The sequence below is a fragment of the Thamnophis sirtalis genome, unplaced genomic scaffold, assembly GCF_051295495.1.
Source record: "Thamnophis sirtalis isolate CommonGarterSnake01/CBP01778 unplaced genomic scaffold, rThaSir2_p1.2 scaffold_11, whole genome shotgun sequence".
Taxonomy (NCBI): Eukaryota; Metazoa; Chordata; class Lepidosauria; order Squamata; family Natricidae; genus Thamnophis; species Thamnophis sirtalis.
Genome location: NW_028261391.1, coordinates 32,631,204 through 32,648,825, shown reverse-complemented (window position 1 = coordinate 32,648,825; position 17,622 = coordinate 32,631,204). Strand labels below are relative to the sequence as shown.

General features: G+C 36.3%; 1 protein-coding gene across 1 annotated transcript in view; it reads left to right on the top strand.

Moving 5' to 3' along the window:
- The window catches only part of SGPP2 (sphingosine-1-phosphate phosphatase 2), a 41,368-nt gene that overhangs the window by 12,427 nt on the left and 11,319 nt on the right, over positions 1 to 17,622 (top strand). Inside the window, exon 2 of the mRNA XM_014055107.2 lies at positions 6,854 to 7,012. Within this exon, the coding sequence (XP_013910582.2) occupies positions 6,854 to 7,012 (159 nt within the window). The remainder of the gene's footprint in view (positions 1 to 6,853; positions 7,013 to 17,622) is intronic.

Sequence of the window (17,622 nt, the reverse complement as noted above, 5' to 3'; positions counted from 1 at the left end):
CTATGTTACATAACAGCTTCAAGGAATTTTACATCAAAGTAAAACTTGCTAAATGGAGACAACAGAGAACATCATTGGAAAGAAGCCCTTCACCTATATCTTACTTAGAATTTCTATTAATTAACCACTGAAAGAACATAGATGATCGATTATTCATTTCTAGCAAGAATTTCCTTATGCTTTTATAGTACCAACAGTATGCAAGTTGGTTTACAGATTTCAAGGGAATCAAAGAAGACTATGATAGGAGTGGTGAGGTTTCCTTTAGCTATGGAAGCTCAACATGCAACTTTAGGAAAGTTTTTCTCTCTCTCTAACTATAAATTTATGGGTTTTTCTCATAGGAAAAAAGTTTAGTGACAGGCAGAATGTAAATTTAATAAATAAAGAATAGAATGCAATGCTTCATTTCATCATTTGGGAAGAGAAATCATACCAGAGCTGATCATTTTGTTGTCTAACCTGCTTTTGCCTGTGGCTATTGGATCAGTTCTGTTTCCTTTACCATTTTTCTGTCCCAATAGTGTGTGTGGTTTTTAATTGCTTATTCCACCTTGCTTGTGCAGAATAACTAGTCTTGAATTGAATGTGGTGAAATGTTGAAGAATTGAACATTGTAATGAATTGTTGACATGAACATTATGATGAAAGAATATAATTGCTAGGGAAGAACAATGTAATTATGAGTTCTCTGTTCACATATACTTGCATATATATATATATATATATATATATATATATATATATATATATATATATATATATATATATATATATATATATATATATATATATGTATATGAAAAGCCTCTAGAATGAGGAATACACATTCAGCAGAATAATGCACTTCAATTTAAGGAAGTAGAGAACAACATGGATTATTATGCCAAACTAACAAAGTTATATCCATACAAAAGCATAGACATAAATTCATAGCAATAAAGGCTCACTATGGTTGAGCAACTCTGTAACAATAAATACAACTACTACAACACCCTCAAATCCAGAGTGATTCAAAGAGAGTCATTCTATCTAGAAAGATGGAAAAAATAAATCATTATCTTTGATCAAATCATACAATAATTACGTTCTACAGATTTATACAGATTAACAGAGTTGGAAGGGACCACAGAAGTCACCTGATTTAATCTCATTCTGAATGAAAAATCCTCTGGCAGATTACCATTCAGTCTTTGTTTCAAGCCCTCTAATGAAGGCAGACTCATTATGCCCTGTGGCAGCCTGTTCCACTGGCTAACAGCTTGTACAGTCAAGAAGTTTCTCTTGATATCCAATCTTAAAACTAGTCCTTATAGTTTTTGACCACTGATTACAAATCTTCCTTCTGGGGCCACAGAGAAAAGTCAATTCCCTTTTTTCTCCAAGAATCCTTATTAAAAATCATCATCATGTTTCCCTTTAATTGATTTTTATGTAATCTAAATACTCCCATAGGCTATAAGCATTTCCTATAGGCTTTTAGTTTCCAGACCACTACCCTTGCAGTGAATTTGATCTAATTTGTCATGTCCATTTTGAACTATGATGCTCAAAACCTGGTATTGTATTCCATATAAGATCTCACCTGATCAGAGCAGAATGGAGAAATAATTTCCACAATTTGCAATTTATGTCCTGCATACTTTATTCTCCATTCATATATTTTCATTCATACATCTGTGAGGAGGGTTTCCTTGGAAAGTGTTTGCAGTTGTTATGTCCAGCATTTGATTACACAGCCCCTTGGAGCAAGTATCTTTCCTTTTCTCCTGAAATAAATCAGGGATGTCAAACTCGCATTGTCATGGTGGTGTCACGTGACGTATCAGGACTTTCCCTTCACCCTTCGCTAAACCAGTCATGGGCGTGGTCAGCACGTAACACATCCAGCCCTCAGGCTGGGAGTTTCACATCCCTGTTTTACATGATCTATTGCAAGAAATTAGTGACATCATGTGATGTAGTGGTTTGCAGCATGATGGCAATGTGAGCATGTAATTGGTCACAGTTATTTGCCACAGAATGTTTTAGGAATGTGATTTCTGTGGCTCTAAAGTGGACATTTTGCATCCTGCAAATTACAATTAGTGTCTTTTATTTACTTAAATTGCAATCGTGAGAAAAAATTAGATTATAAGTATAGCTGTTGAAGGGGAAAAAAAAATCCCTCTTCTTTTCAATTCCTGACAAAATTAAACTCCCTTTTGCATTCCAAGTGAAGCCTCTGTGAATCTGATGGAAATGTCTGCTGAAATGCAAACAGCAGCTCCAAGAAATGCCACTTTCGGCAAAGTCCTAGCAAGAAAATGGCAACCTTCTTTCTTGCCCCAAATTCTGAGGTCGTCCAGCTTTCCATGTGATTAATCTTAAGCAAAGCATTGTAGCAGCTTACCATGCACACTTACTGCCTTTATACAGTTACATTTGTCTCCAGTTTAGTCCTGAGAGCTTATTGATTTGCTCTACTTCTGAACTAGTTTCCTGTTGTCAGAAATTGCTTGCCAAATGCCTGGCAAATCTCAGATGCGCTGCAGGTGATCTACACAATCCCCTGTCAACTGCCCTAACAAAGTAATGCTGCCAGTTGGAGTTGCTATGCCTCTTAGCTCAATCATTGGAAAGGCAACCTATGAATTTGCTTTGTATCCATTTGGGCTTCCTTACAAAGCTTCATATGTGCCTTGTGCACTGTAAACAGCATTGCCAAAAACGTATTAAGAGTTGTTAACCTAATTTTGAGAAGCTTCTTCTCCGTTAACATTGGATTGCTAACTAGGGCATACAAAACCTTTGCCAGGCCAATTCTTGAATACAGCTCTGCCTGGAATCCACTCTGTATATCAGACATTAATATGATTGAGAGGGTGCAGAGGTACTTTATGAGGAGAGTACTCCACTCCTCTACTCACAATCGAATTCCCTCTACCACCAGGCTTGAAATTTTGAGTGTGGACAATCTGGAACTGCAATCCCTGCAGTATGATCTAAGCACAGTACATAAAATTGTCTGCTACAACGTCTTACCTGTCAATGACTTCTTCAGCTTCAACCTCAATAATACAAGGGCAAACAATCATTACAAACTCAACATAAACTGTTCCAAATTCGATCGTAGAAAATACGACTTCAGCAACAGAATGGTCAATGCCTAGAATGCTCTACCTGATTCTGTTGTTACATCCTCTAACCCTCACGGCTTCAACCTTAAACTGTCTACCGTGGACCTCACCCCATTCCTAAGAGGTCCATAAAGAGGTTATGCATTAGGCACTAGAATGCCTACCATCCCTGACCTACTGTCTCCATTTATTTGTAGTCATTTGTTTTGTTCATGTCCATGTCCATGTTTATATTAATACCTGCTATCTTGTACATGTTTGACAAACTAATAAATACAAATAATAACTTTTTGTTGGTCAAGCTGGATCTCTTCTCATTCATAACAATGGCCATGAAAATGAAATAGGGACAAGGCTTCCCATCTCTTCCCATCTTTTTAACAGTATGGTCTATATTTTCTTCCATGTGAAAAAACAGCAGATATGTTTATGTTTATGATCTCCTCTTGTATGGCGTTTCTTTATGTTTCTGAGTATATGCACATAAGAAGCACACAGTGGGCTTGTCATTTCTATTCTGGGCCTCAGCGGCAGAAAGCAGAGGTTTACAGGGGAGGAGTCAGGTACATTTGGAGCTGCTCACCAACTCCGTGGGATTTTTTTTTCCTCCACTCAGTGGGAGATCTGAACCGGATTCTCTTTTAGACTCCCCCCCCCCCCAGTTTCTTCTCCAATACCAGATTTGGTCTCATTCTGTTCAGTTTTAAAGACTTAAAGACCTTCTAGTGGATAAACAGAAAGTCCTGAATTCCTTAATTTTTTCCATCATTCTGTTGGATTGGAAATAATAGAAATAAAATTAAGTGGATCAGGGAACCTTGTGGACAATAAAAGGGATATCTGCTCGGTAGTGGTTGTCTAGCATTATGTTATATGAACATCATTGTCAATACCCTTTGAACAAGAACAGAGTTTATTTTAATATATAGCTGAGTGAGTTTTATTTTTAGAAGTAGAAAAAAGTCTGCTCTGAGAACTATGTTCTGTGCTCCAGGGAATAAGGAATTTAAAATAACTATATAAAAACAAATGAAAAAATAGAAATTTAAGATTGTTTCTTTGTAATTTTATATTACTAGGAACAACTAGTTGATTAAACAAAAGTATTTGTTAACTGTTTGAATTGTATATAAACCTTAGAAATAGATATATAACGAATTATATAACAAATCTTCATTATAGCACCATATGCCAAATAAAACAAAGCTCAATTATACAACATATGTTGTGCCTTGCTGTATACTGAAGACATCAACATTACTTTTGTTTCAAGATGGTTGGCTCATCAACATCCAGAACAGGGTGGGAGAAACACTGGTGTTGCAAACCTTGAGAAAATCTGTTTCAACTATAGCTGTTCTTGCTGTTCTTGTATCTGGAGCCTTATTTAGTTACGCATAAGATATGAAGATCCTAGAATCTCACCTAGAGCAGGGCAGTATATTTTGATAACTACTCAAATATTAGCCTTCTAGCTAAACTGAAACACCTTTCTATTTATGGATTTTGTTGCAATATGACATTCAACATCTGTATTATGAAGTTGACTGTAAAGAGACATGTTGTTATATTGTGTCATTTCTGTATTCATTATTCAAGAAAATAAACCATAATGTCATTATGCAGGTTTCATTGAGAAGACAGTTCTGTTAAATCAATACTCTTCCTAGCATCTTGTAAATTACTTCTAGGATTCCTTGAATGAGTTAACATCCTTTGGATTTGTCACTCACTGTTCCATCTATCTGTAAAATAGTTTCATTTTTTAAATTTTGATTAAAATATGTAGACTATTATTAAAAAGATGAAAACAAGGGATAAAAACTAAACTATAGGTGAATAAAGAAGACATTTTAAAGTATAGTGGAGCTTGTATTTTTCATTAATTAGATATAAATAACAGTGTACTATAGTAATAACACTAAGATTTACGGTATATACTACTTCATAGTGTTTTATAGTACTACAGTTCAGTGGTTTACAGAGTCAGTTTACACAAGCTGGATCCTCATTTTACCGACCTCAGAAGGATGGAAGGCTGGCTCAATCTTGAGCCGGTCAAAATCGAATTCCTGACAGTAAGCAGAGTTAGCCGAGTTACACAGTTTTTAAAAACAAAAAGTCACAATTAAGCTCTAAACTACAGCTTAGGAATCTATCTCAAGAATCTCTGTCAACACAGTATAAATCACTATGTAGAATTATCAATTAAAAGACATTCAATCCACATTATTTTAGAAACTCTTCTGATGAAATATCCTGTGCAATTGGAGTATAGGTTCCATACCTGGAGAAATTCAAATTATGCATATGGTACAAACCCATGCATTAAATTGAAATCTGTGGATGGATTGAGTTAAATTCTATGTCAAATTTACTTTTAAGGTACAATTATATTCTAAACATTGAAGCATACTCTCAAATTTGGTTAGACATTTTTCCATGGACAAAGAACCTTTTCAGTGAAAGGCATAAAATCTTGCAGCAGCTACCATATGTAATGCTAATTAAATACACTTTGAAGGGATACATGGTTTAATAAGAAAATTGAGGCTGAAATGGGAATTCAGCTTTTAAGATCTTTTTAAATGTTAGTATTAATCGTTTCCCAGAATTGAGCTTTACAACACTGCAACCCATTACGGAAAAAGAGATTTGCTCTCTTGATTACATTTCTAGCAAAGTTTAGAGAAAGAATTGTCCATTTTTAGTAGTCAGGATTGGAGTGGTGTTCCAACAATAAGACATCTTGTAATAGTTTTCTCTGATATGTGGAATAAATTTAAATTTCTTCCATTGGAATTCTCATTGTTGCATGTGGTGCTTATAATCCTGCAGATGATCTGTCTCATTCTGTTTGGCTCCCATGACAAAGTTTGTTCAGTTGTTAGCATTTCCTTGCTTTCAAATCCAGTGGGCTTGAGAGATTCCCCACCGTTTAATGATGGATTAATTCTCCAATGTTTTCATTGATACCTTCATTCCAAGAACTCTTAAAAACTTCAAGAACCTCCAACATACTTTGTTAGGCAAATATCTGAACGTAGAACATTCCACAGTGGAGAAATTATTTCACTTTTCTATGGTGAAGTAAATGTCATTTAGGAAAGAAACATTATCTACTGTCAAAACCCTTTTCCTTTCTCTTAAATTTCCTATTATTCATTTCCTACAAACTTTCCCTCTTCCCCCTTTTATTTTCCTTATTCTTTCCCGCCCCCCTTATTTTCTTTATTCATTCTCTGGTTATTCAATTTCTTCTTTTCCTCCTCCAATTAGAAACATTTGGAAGTCGTTAAACCCTTAGCTTTGGGGACAATGTAGAAAAAGCTTAGAATATATCCTGAACACTAACATCATTTTGTTGTGATAAAAGAATGATTAGTTGTATGTCTTTGGGCACTGGTGAACTTCAAGAAGTATCCTTAATAGTACCAGTGAATGTGGAAAGAATATCAGTGAATTTTGCTGGGCTTCTCATACCATCATAGCATGAGGGAAATTGAAATATGCTACCTTGCTTCCAGGGCTTCTTATCAGTTCAGTAAATCCCTACTGCAGCAACAGAATCAGGAAAACTATGGTAACTTCCTGCCGGTTAAAAAAGAGAGAGAGAAGCCGAAGTTGAGTTTTTGTTTGTATGTTCCAGTTTTAGGAAAACCAAGATTGTTGAAACTGAATATCATTTGGATTCCCTTTATAAATGTACTAAAACGCTTACAATTTCCTTGCAGGACTGTTCACAAGATTATGTTGTAACAAATTATTTCTACTACTACCTGTTCAAAATTTCTGCTGCAATGGGCCAGGAAGTTTTCTACATCACGTTTCTTCCATGCACTTACTGGATCATAAATGCCTACGTTGCACGGAGACTGATAATTATGTGGTCGGTAAGTATTATTCACATTATTCACAGTTTAATATGTTGTTGCTAATTTTCTCTAGCTAACTGGTTGTAAATTAAACCATGTAAAAGCCCCACTAACTACTTCTATGCTCATTTCTCCCCAGTAGGATGGAGACAATAAGATTTTTGGTGTGGAACTCCCGAACAATGATATAAACAGTTGATTTTTGGAAGGGTTCATGAAACTTGCATGTCTCCTGAGATGGTCTGTTCGACATGCTTACAAATGGACACTTCATGGGAAGAATATTCAGATGAATAGCCACATACTGTTGAAACTGGTTTTCAAATATATGAGACTGCTAGAATTGAATCAATCCAGCCTTTACATCTAGGGAGAATATTAGTCCTACAGTTCCTTTTCATTGTAGGAATTCTCCGGAGGATTAGAATAGCTGATCAAGAACAGTGGTGATCTTTGCTGTGTTATTTGCTATTCACAGTATCGGATTTTTCATTTTTATATCTCTGAATGTAGTGGTGCCCTCTGCTGGACTCAAATGGTTAATAGGGCTGAATTGGTGACTTCTGTTAAGCATTTTGTATCCCATCAACTTAAGATAGCTTACTTGGAGAAGGACAAAGGCATTCTATGTTCTGTAATGAATCTATATATAAAATCAGTAGTGATACCAGAAATGAGAGAATGGATAGGAATGCCTCGACATACATGCACAAATTCTTTGGCTGTGTAAGCCTTCCCCATTCTTGGCAGTTGGTGTTAAATAAACAAAATGCATTTGATACCTTGATTTTCTGAGTTGAGAGAAGCCATTGCAGCTCTGCTTTTCGGGCTACCTGGTTTGTCAGAATGAATGAATGAATGAATGAATGAATGAATGAATGAATGAATGAATGAATGAATGAATGAATGAGATGGATTCATATAGGCATGCTGTAAACTGTGGAACTTGCCTATGCCCATGGAGCAAGCCTTACCAGTACTCTCACACAAAATCATGTCTCGAAATTGTGTTTTAAGTTTAGAGTTTATGTATAAAAATGAAGATCCTTGGCACAGGAGAACATAATTTTATTGTGCGTGACATGATGCTTTTAATAATCCAACATCTCTGGAACTCATAAAGTAATTCCACAGTCTCCACCAGTGGATGTATTAAAAGGATAAGTGTCATTTAAAGAGGCTAGACCAAAGGTGGGTTGCTCCAGGTTTGGCCTGATTCGGCTGAACTGGTAGTGGCTGCGGTGGGAGGCTCCACCCACTCACTTCTGTGCATGTGCAGAAGCATTGCGTGCGAGCATGAGTGAACCACCACTGGGCCAGACCATACAGCACACCTTCCACTGGATCCACTTCCTATCCAGGACCAACCTCTGCTCTCTGTTTCAGGTATGCGTTGACAGTATCATAGGCCTTATGTTCTACACTGTTATTCTGAGTGAATATAGCCAGTTTTATTTACAAAAAGGCCTAAGCAAAAATGCTCAAGTAACAATTATGCTGCCCTTTTCCAGCTATTGTCTTGGTATTTCATACTGTAGTTCTCTGAATGCATTGATTTCACTGGATGTAGATACCAAACCCATTTTCAGAAAACTGAACTTAGTTAGATTGTTGTAGAAATAGGCTTTCAGGCTTATTTTATTGCTTTAAAACATTTCTGAGTATCCAAATTGTTACAATCTAAGTGCTTCCTCTTTCTTATTTGATTGTTTGATTTATTTATACCCTACCATTCTGCACAAATGAGCACTTAAGAAAACTAGCATGTTAAAAACTTGAAAGATTTCTTTTAAAAATGGAAATGGATGCTAAAATCAATAACCAATTAAACCCCAGCAAAAGAGAAGGTTCTTTGCAGATTTTTTTCCCCACTGCTAAGAGAGTTAAGGGCTAAAAACATAACTTCTGAAAGGATGAATTCCATGCCTTTCCACCAACCTTCTTCCAATCTTGATAAGCAACATTCTGGCAACAGGAACTTCTTTGAAAGGGTTTATGTAGACCTTACAAGCTGGACAGGTGCACAACAGGAGATAAGATCTCCCAGGTTGTCCTTAAAGGTAAATAAAATGCCTTAACTGTATCCAGCAGGGAGCTGCCAACTGGGCAGAATAATTTTCATGAGGTTCCTTGTATTTGGTATCAACCAGCAACCCTTCTGCACCAATTATAACACTAAAGAATTTCTCAGGGATGTGCCCAATTTACATATGTAGAATATAATTTTAGGGCTCAAGTAAGAACTAGTAATAACTATTGCACATATATTATAATTAATTGTAACAATAATTGATTATGTGCCATCAAGTTGTTTTTGACTCCTAATGAGATAGATAGGTTTTCTCCATGAACTAACGTTAAATTCAAGTATTTAACTATGGGTATATGAGGATACACATGGGAGAGAAGGGGAGATGCAGTTTACTTTTTAATTTAAACCTAGTAGTGTTTCTTTTTTCATTATTGTTTTTTTCTCTTGTTTACTTTCTCTGTGTTCCAATATATCCCTTTTCCTAAGTTCTTTATATTGTACTTACAAAAATAGTGTGTGCTCTACAAGCAGCTGGTCATAACAATTTAATGAATTTAATCAAGGGATAGATTAATACCACCAAGATTAGCCTTAATTTTGCAAAAGTGCTTCTTGCCACATCCAGAACCTACAAATTCCAGTGACAGCTAAGGGCCAAAGTATTTTCAGACATCAGAGATACCTTCTTCGGAGGGAGTACAATCTATTAAGTTAAAATAGATTGAATTTCTGTTCCTGAGTCAGTGGCATCTGATATCTGATATTACACACCTCTAAAGGAATAGAGCTTATATTATAACCTGAAGAGCCAATATGATACAGTGCAATGATGGCTAACCTTTTCCGGACTGAGTGCCCAAAGTGCGCACACGCAAATGCTTGTGCATGTGCCTGAACCCCCAAAATACAATGCACGTGCACCCCCCATTCATATGCCCCACACATGCATCTTGCATATCCATGCACACACCCACACACACTCTCCCCCATGCCTCCCAACCCCCCACATGTGCATGCGGCCCTCACACATGTGTGTGCAGCTCTCACACACGTCCTGCGCCCGTGCATGTGCAGCAGAGACCCAAAGACCAGCTGGCTGGTGGGAGCATGCACACATGCATGGTGGAGCTGAGCTGGGGTGACAGCTCGCGGGCCCACAAAGCGGGTGCTGCGTGCAACCTCTGGCACGCATGCCATAGGTTCACCATCACAGGTCTAATGATTAAGGTACTGGCCTAGAAATTGAGCATGAAAGCTGGCGGGATGACCTTGGGCAAGTCACTGACTCTCAGCCCAATCACCAAACAGGATTGTTGTTACGGGGAAGATAGAAGGAGGAAGTATTATGGATGTTCTCCATTTTGAAATATTTATTAAATGATAAAAATCAAATAAATAAATAACATAGTGTTGCTGGTTTTTTTCATTTTGAGGAAAGCAAGGACTATCCACCACCACTATCCTGAATCCAGTTTTTTATTTGTGAATAATGCCTCTATTTTCCCTTGATTCAGTTCAGTTTGTATACCATTATTCCTTATAATTTGGTGAAAATGTTAGCTGATTATAAAGGGGCAAAGATGTGGGAAAATTTAAAACTAAGCTGAATCAACACATCTTAAGGCCATACAAATTGGTTCAGTCTGTGTTCCCTGACTTCACTCATCCATTTATGGATTGGGTCAAAGAGAGCTACATACCTAGGGTAGTTGCTTTTATTGGAGATCACCAATAATATTGGGAAGATCAGTATTTCATACTCAAAACAGATCTCTAAATTATGAACAGAAAGGCTTTTTGTCTTGCTTTAATTGAAGTCTTCTTATATATTTGTGTTGTTTAATGAAACTATTTAACAAGATGTATGTGTTTGAATAAAACTCTTTACACCTTGCAATGTGATTTAGCAAAACATTTTAAAAATATTACCTTGCTAATATATTCAGGCATGAATAACACCCACAGTAAATATGTGGAAGAGCAGAGCCTGAATCGGCAATACGTCACCTGGAGAGTATTTAATGCACACTAATAAGTTTTAGAAAAGAAGAATTCCTCATGTTGGACATCTCCAAAACTTTAATGATTTGAACAGTGATGGCAATGATGATAGCCAAAATTGTCAGTACTTAGATAAGAATTATCCCAGAATTTTCATAATCTCATTTTGATAGGGAGCCTGTAGTTTTCTGCATACTATTTAACCAGTATACCTACTGTAACAAGGACAATGTTGGGAGGATATTGGGAATTGCAATTCAGCAATGTCTGGAGTCTCACCAATAGGAGAGTGCAAATTGGACTGGACTGACTTCAAAACATTTCTTTTTTCTTCTTTAATGAAGTTGATTTGAATGTTCTGGAAATGATTTGGCATTTTCAGAAATACGTTGTCTGGGACACGATGTTCTGTATGTGCTAAAACACATCTTTAGCTACATATTTCCAAGCTTTTCATTATAGTAATTGCATCTGTTGATTCCTCAAGATTTCACAATCCAAATTAGTGGCTATTTGTATTTAACTTTTAAAGTTTGAGCTTTATTGCTTTTGGCTTAGTGTCTTGATATCTGTCTTGACATGAGGCTGCTTATAAAACAGCAGAGAAACACGTACTACAAAGTGTACAAAGTACTACAAAGTCAGATATCAAATTAAAATACTCACATTTTAAAAATAAAAGAAGCTAAAACAGCAGAGAAACATGTACTTCAAAGTGTACAAAGTACTACAAAGTCAGATATCAAATTAAAATACTCACATTTTAAAAATAAAAGAAGCTAAAATGGTGTGGATCATTGTTATTAATTATGGTACAGGATCTCAAAATGCCTACATACATCCTAGGATAATATGACTTCTGCAAAATACATACTGGTACTTAAAGGTTGTGGGAGTTAATGAAGGCTAAGATGGCTACTGTTTGCAGATTTCATTTTCATTTGAGATGCCAAATTTTAAGCCAGCCTTCCTCAACATGCATAACTCCCAGTCCTGTGACAGCTGTGTTAAAATCTGGTATCTTTGGAGGGCATAAAGATGAAGAAGATTGTCAAACATGAAGCCCTGCTACTTGCATGAGTAAAACAATTTAAGAATTACTACAAACAAAGACCCACAATGCTGGGGGGGATGGCAGATAAGGGACATTCACCAGGCTTGAAAATGGAACTACAGTATGTTTCACTGGTTGAGGTCCTGATGGTTGCTAAGGAAGCTTATGGTCACAATAGCTACATGTACAGTACCTTCATGAGAGATTCTACTCCAAAACTTAAGCTATTGATGCAGACAAGAGGCCACAACTATTGGTGAAAGGATTTTTTTAAAATGACACATGGCTATTGAAGATAGTATAAGCCCCGTTGTATGATTGTAAAAAGGAGTATGCAGTACTCCTGGTTTTTATGAGCAAATTTCTGCCACTTTGTTTTGGGGAACTGAAAGTTGTCCAATTAGGATACCATAAAAGTTTAGCTGAATGCAGTAAGAATGGAATGCTTTAAAAAGTGTGTAATAAAACCAAAGAAATCAGGTCAAGAATGAGTGGGTGGTGACTGAATACAAAAGTGAGTGACCAATATAACATTTTAGCGATGTTCTGTGCAACCAGAACAATCTGGAACTGAACCACACTCAAAATCGTAGAAAGGATGGTAGACTTTAGGAGAAACCCTCCCATACTACCACCTCTTACAATAATAAACAACATAGTATCAACAGTAGACACCTTCAAATTTCTAGGTTCTATCATATCTCAAGAACTAAAATGGACACCTGTTCTGTCCCCCCTTCTCCGCTTGTTAACAGACGGCAGGCAGACAAACTTAAAAGGACTCTCTTTATCAGTTCTCGGCTCAAACTAGCTGTGAGCCCAAAAATAACATAAATACACTCTCTTTCAAGCAGATAACAGAATAAAAAAACAAAACAACTCTTACAAGCAATGCACTTCTCCAAGTATAGCCTTGAATCAGGGTTACAGGAAACACAAAGCACTTATCCAAGTGTATCTTACATAAACCACGACTGATGATCCAGCAATGTTGTACTAACCAAGGAACGCACGAAGGAACGTTGACTCCTGCGACTAGGGCGTGGCAGCATCCGTCCTTTTATCTCCAAAGCCCCACTAATGAGCCCCAGCTGCATCGTTAATCTTGCATTCCGAAAAGACTCACAGAAGACTGCTGCTGAGTCACAACAGACACATGTAATATCAAAAACATCATCAAAAAAGCACAACAAAGAATGTTCTTTCTGTGCCATGTCAGGAAGCTGAAGCTGCCCAAGGAGCTGCTGATACAGTTCTACAGAGGAATTATTGAGTCTATCATCTGCACCTCTATAACTGTCTGGTTTGGTTCTGCAACCCAACAAGACAGACACAGACTTCAGAGGATAATTATAACTGCAGAAAAAAACAATTGCTACCAACCTGCCTTCCATTGGGGACATGTATACTGCACGAACAAAAAGAGGAAGAAAATATCTACAGACCCCTCACATCCTGGACATAAATTGTTTCCTATCCTCAAAATGATGCTACAGAGCACTGCACACCAAGACAACTAGACACAAGAACCATTTTTTTCCTGAACGCCATCACTCTGCTAAACAAATAATTCCCTCAAAACTGTCAAAACTATTCACTATGGCTGCATTACTATTACTATTAGTCTTCTCATAGTTCCTATCAACCATCTCCTCTCACTTATGGCTGCATGACTAATTTTGTTGCTTGTATCCTTACAATTTATATTGATATTGATTGTTTCCTGGTTGCTTATTTGTACCCTATGACTATCATTAAGTGTTGTACCTTATGATTCTTGATGAATGTATCTTGTCTTTTTATGTACACTCAGAGCATATGCATCAAAGACAAATTCCTTGTGTGTCCAATAAAGAATTCTATTCTATTCTATTCTATTCTATTAAAATTGCATGCCACCTGACTCTTAAAATGAAAGAACTATATTAAGATTGTTTGGTCATATATAATGAATCAGTGAGAGTCATATAACTAAATAAATTTGATAATTTATTCTCTCATTGGAAAATTGAATCAATGGAGAGGCAGGGGAATAATGAGAAAATTATGGCTGGATGGAGATCTTCGAAAAAGAGAGATTGGAAGATTAATTGAAAAGAAATGAATGTATGAAGTAAATTAGGGATATAACAGAAGGCAGGGATGGTTTTCAAAGAGAAATATAAGGAAAACTATAGTAAATAGCATTGGTATAAACTATATTTCACCGCATTTCCTTTTCTTATCTCAAGCCTTTAATTTATTTTCTACTATTTATTACTCATTTTCTGTGCTTTGCTTAATGTTATTTTCCCCAGAAGGCAGTAGTGTAAAGGTATATATGTTTAGGTATGTGTTTGTATGTGTGTAGTATATGTAGGTATGTAGTATGTAACCCTGTATGTAACTATCGCATCAGAGAAGAAAGGTAGCCTATTGCAAGTAGCAGGAATAAAAACAGATCCGTCCAACCAATTAATCTTTCTGCCTTCTTAAAACCTGAATAACAGGCATTACTTTTGTGTTTTGTCTGTTGCTGTATTATTAAAGAAATTCAAATGATTTTAAATGAGTCTTGGTGGTTTTGTACCACTTTGTGTACTCTAATTGCCTAAGTAAGTAGCTAGCTGCCACTCTCTTCTCTTACAGTCAACGTTTCACTCTAAAATTAGGCCTGCTTCCAAACTGAAAAGCCTTTATATTGGAGGTTGCATTTAGAGTTAAACTAATAGCCCCCATGATAGACTATTGGGAGAGAAAATGTGATTGAATCTGTTTAATTGTTTCAGTCTGAAATATGAAACAAAGTTCTTGCATAGATTATTACTAAATAATACAGTAGGCAGAACATGCGAGGGTATAAATGCCATATTCCCAATGGCCTTATTTTTGAAGGAATAAAACTGAGAGATTGCTTTTGTGCTCAGCTCAAACTTTCCCGTTAATGCTCATTAGATATTCGGTAGTAGAAAGGAGATAAAATCTCTCTGCTTCATCAGCTTTTGACAAATAAAGAATGCTGAGGATCATTCAGGTACTCATGCTTAAAATCTAGCCTGTTCGGTTTACTTTGCAAATACTATTTACATTTGTTCAAAGATCTACTGGAACCTCATCTTTTATGATATAACTCATTCTACCTTACACTGAGTAAAACATATTATATTTTCAATTATTGTAATAGATAAAATTGAGGAGAAAGGTTGGCAAGAAGATAGTTGACAGTACTAATAAATAACTTAGGATATAGCTGAACTGGATTTTCCCTGAGTCCCCTCAGGGAAAAGGGCGGCCTACAAATTCTAATAAAACTACAAACTAATAAATAAACTACCTAATTGAAGTAACAGCTGTGCACAAGTATTTTACTCTGCCTTGCATCAGAGCAGAGGTGGGAGGACTATAGTTTATAAACAACCTGAAACCCCTTTTTTACATTCATAATCACGCCACAAGAAATTATAAATTATAAGCAATAGATTCAAAGCTAGGCAGGAAGCACAATAAGCTAATCTTCAGTTAGGTTTGATATTTCAACGGTAACTTCTATCCAAATTTCATGATATTGCTACATCACTACCCTACTTCTTGTAGCCTCTGGTTGCTGAAAATATTATCAACCAATATTTAAGGAAATGTGTTTTCCCAGGTTGATTGGTCTGGTATTAGAGCATTTGCTATTCCTTTTCCTTTTTTTGATCTGGATATAGATATTTATAAGGTTGGAGCATACATGCAATGTGCACTATATTAAGCAACAAACACTAATGTTTTATAGCACCTTAAGGACAATTTATTTTGGCATAAGTATTTCTTGACTTGACTTACTTCATTGATTCAAGTAGATTCATTCATGTGGGAATACATTCATACATCTTTTTGGGAGTATACTCCTAGTGTTGAGTAGGCAATATAGATTCATATACAATAACAAATGGTCATTGTTGCTTTAAATGGGTGACTGTACTTATCAGCTGTAATTAACTTTACAATCATCTGTAATTAACATTATAATAAGAGGGAGTCAGGAAAGCTCACTCTCTCTCTCTCTCTGCTTGTCCTATGCTTGATAACTACTTGCTTGCTTGATGACTGGAACGTGAACTGCGACTGTAAGCAATTGTTTATTCTTTGAATTGTGTTTGGACACATATCTACTATCACTGCTTGTGGAGCTATTAGTAGTAGTAAAGCTACTTGTTTTTACTAGCAGTGTCTGAGACTCTATTTGTGTGTTTCTTCTACTAGCAACGTTCCTTCTCTCCGACTGTACAGTTCACTGCACTACTTTCTGTCTCCCAATGGGAGATACCCCTTAACACATCTGCTACAAGAAATATGCTCATCTTCTAGGTACAAGGTGTCTTTGTTTTTATGCGGCATCATAAAACTAATCCATCTACTCCTTTGGGAATCTACAAGACTCGGGCACCCTACATGCTTCTTTTCACCATCTATCCTCTACTCTAAAAAAAATAAAAGCAGGAGAGTATCTAGGAGAGCATTCCCCCCCCCACCTACTTCTACCTCTGTACCTACGTCATTCTGTTTTGAGAAAACATATGCTACTGCTATTAGTGTCATCTGAGGAAGTTGTATGGATGTTCTCATCATTATATCTCGAGTCACAATATTTTCCAGGTATGATTGGAAAAATCAGAGTGATGCTACACTGATTTAAGGAGACTTCCGACCTAGTCCATTTATCCGATTTATCATTTTTGAAAGTCCTAATTTTTCTGAATTATGAAATTCTTTGCTATCAAACCCACTTAAAATTTCAACTGCATGCCAGCTTTCAGTGTTCTTCTGCACATTAGCAATGTCGATGCCCTATTGATTAACATGTAGTTTAGAGATTTCGACTAGCAGAGAAATATGATTTCAATTGTAATGAAGTCAAGCTTTGTAAGTTTGACTGGAATTACATTTTACTGATATAAGTTACCTTAATAGAAACTTGAAAGCCTGATAGTCATTTTACTTTCCTCTTCACTCTCTTATACTCTAGCAAGTTAGAGTGGAGCCAGTTGGTTTTGTTTCATTTTTTAATACTTTCCAAGCTTAAAACATCAGGGTTGAATTGTGGGGTCTTCGGTGCTGTTTGAGCTTGGCTGTTCTCCAAGCTTATCTCTAAGGCTCTCTATAGCAACACACAAAAGTTCATTTGTCCATCGCTGTATAATTTGATTTGATTTGATTATGGACTGATCTGAGTTTACCAATAATATTTAAATAGTTTATGTTATTTACCTCTTGTATAATTAGTGTATCTCCCAAAGTATGGCCAAATCCTGCAGCCACCATATTATTCTGCCCTTTGTTAGTAATACAGAAATTATTTGAACTCTTATATTTTACATTTTGATTGCCAGAAAGCAGCACAAGTTGTGAAATCCAGTGTCTCATATGCCATGCTTAGGTGGATGCCAGGTGGTGCCTGGAAAATAAGTGGTTGCAGTCAGAACTACTAACCTAGTAAGAAGCTGTTTTGCCAAAGCAGAAAATAAGGTCAGACCTTCTGGGATGAAATATTTAAGCCTCCTGCCCTGCAGATTCAGC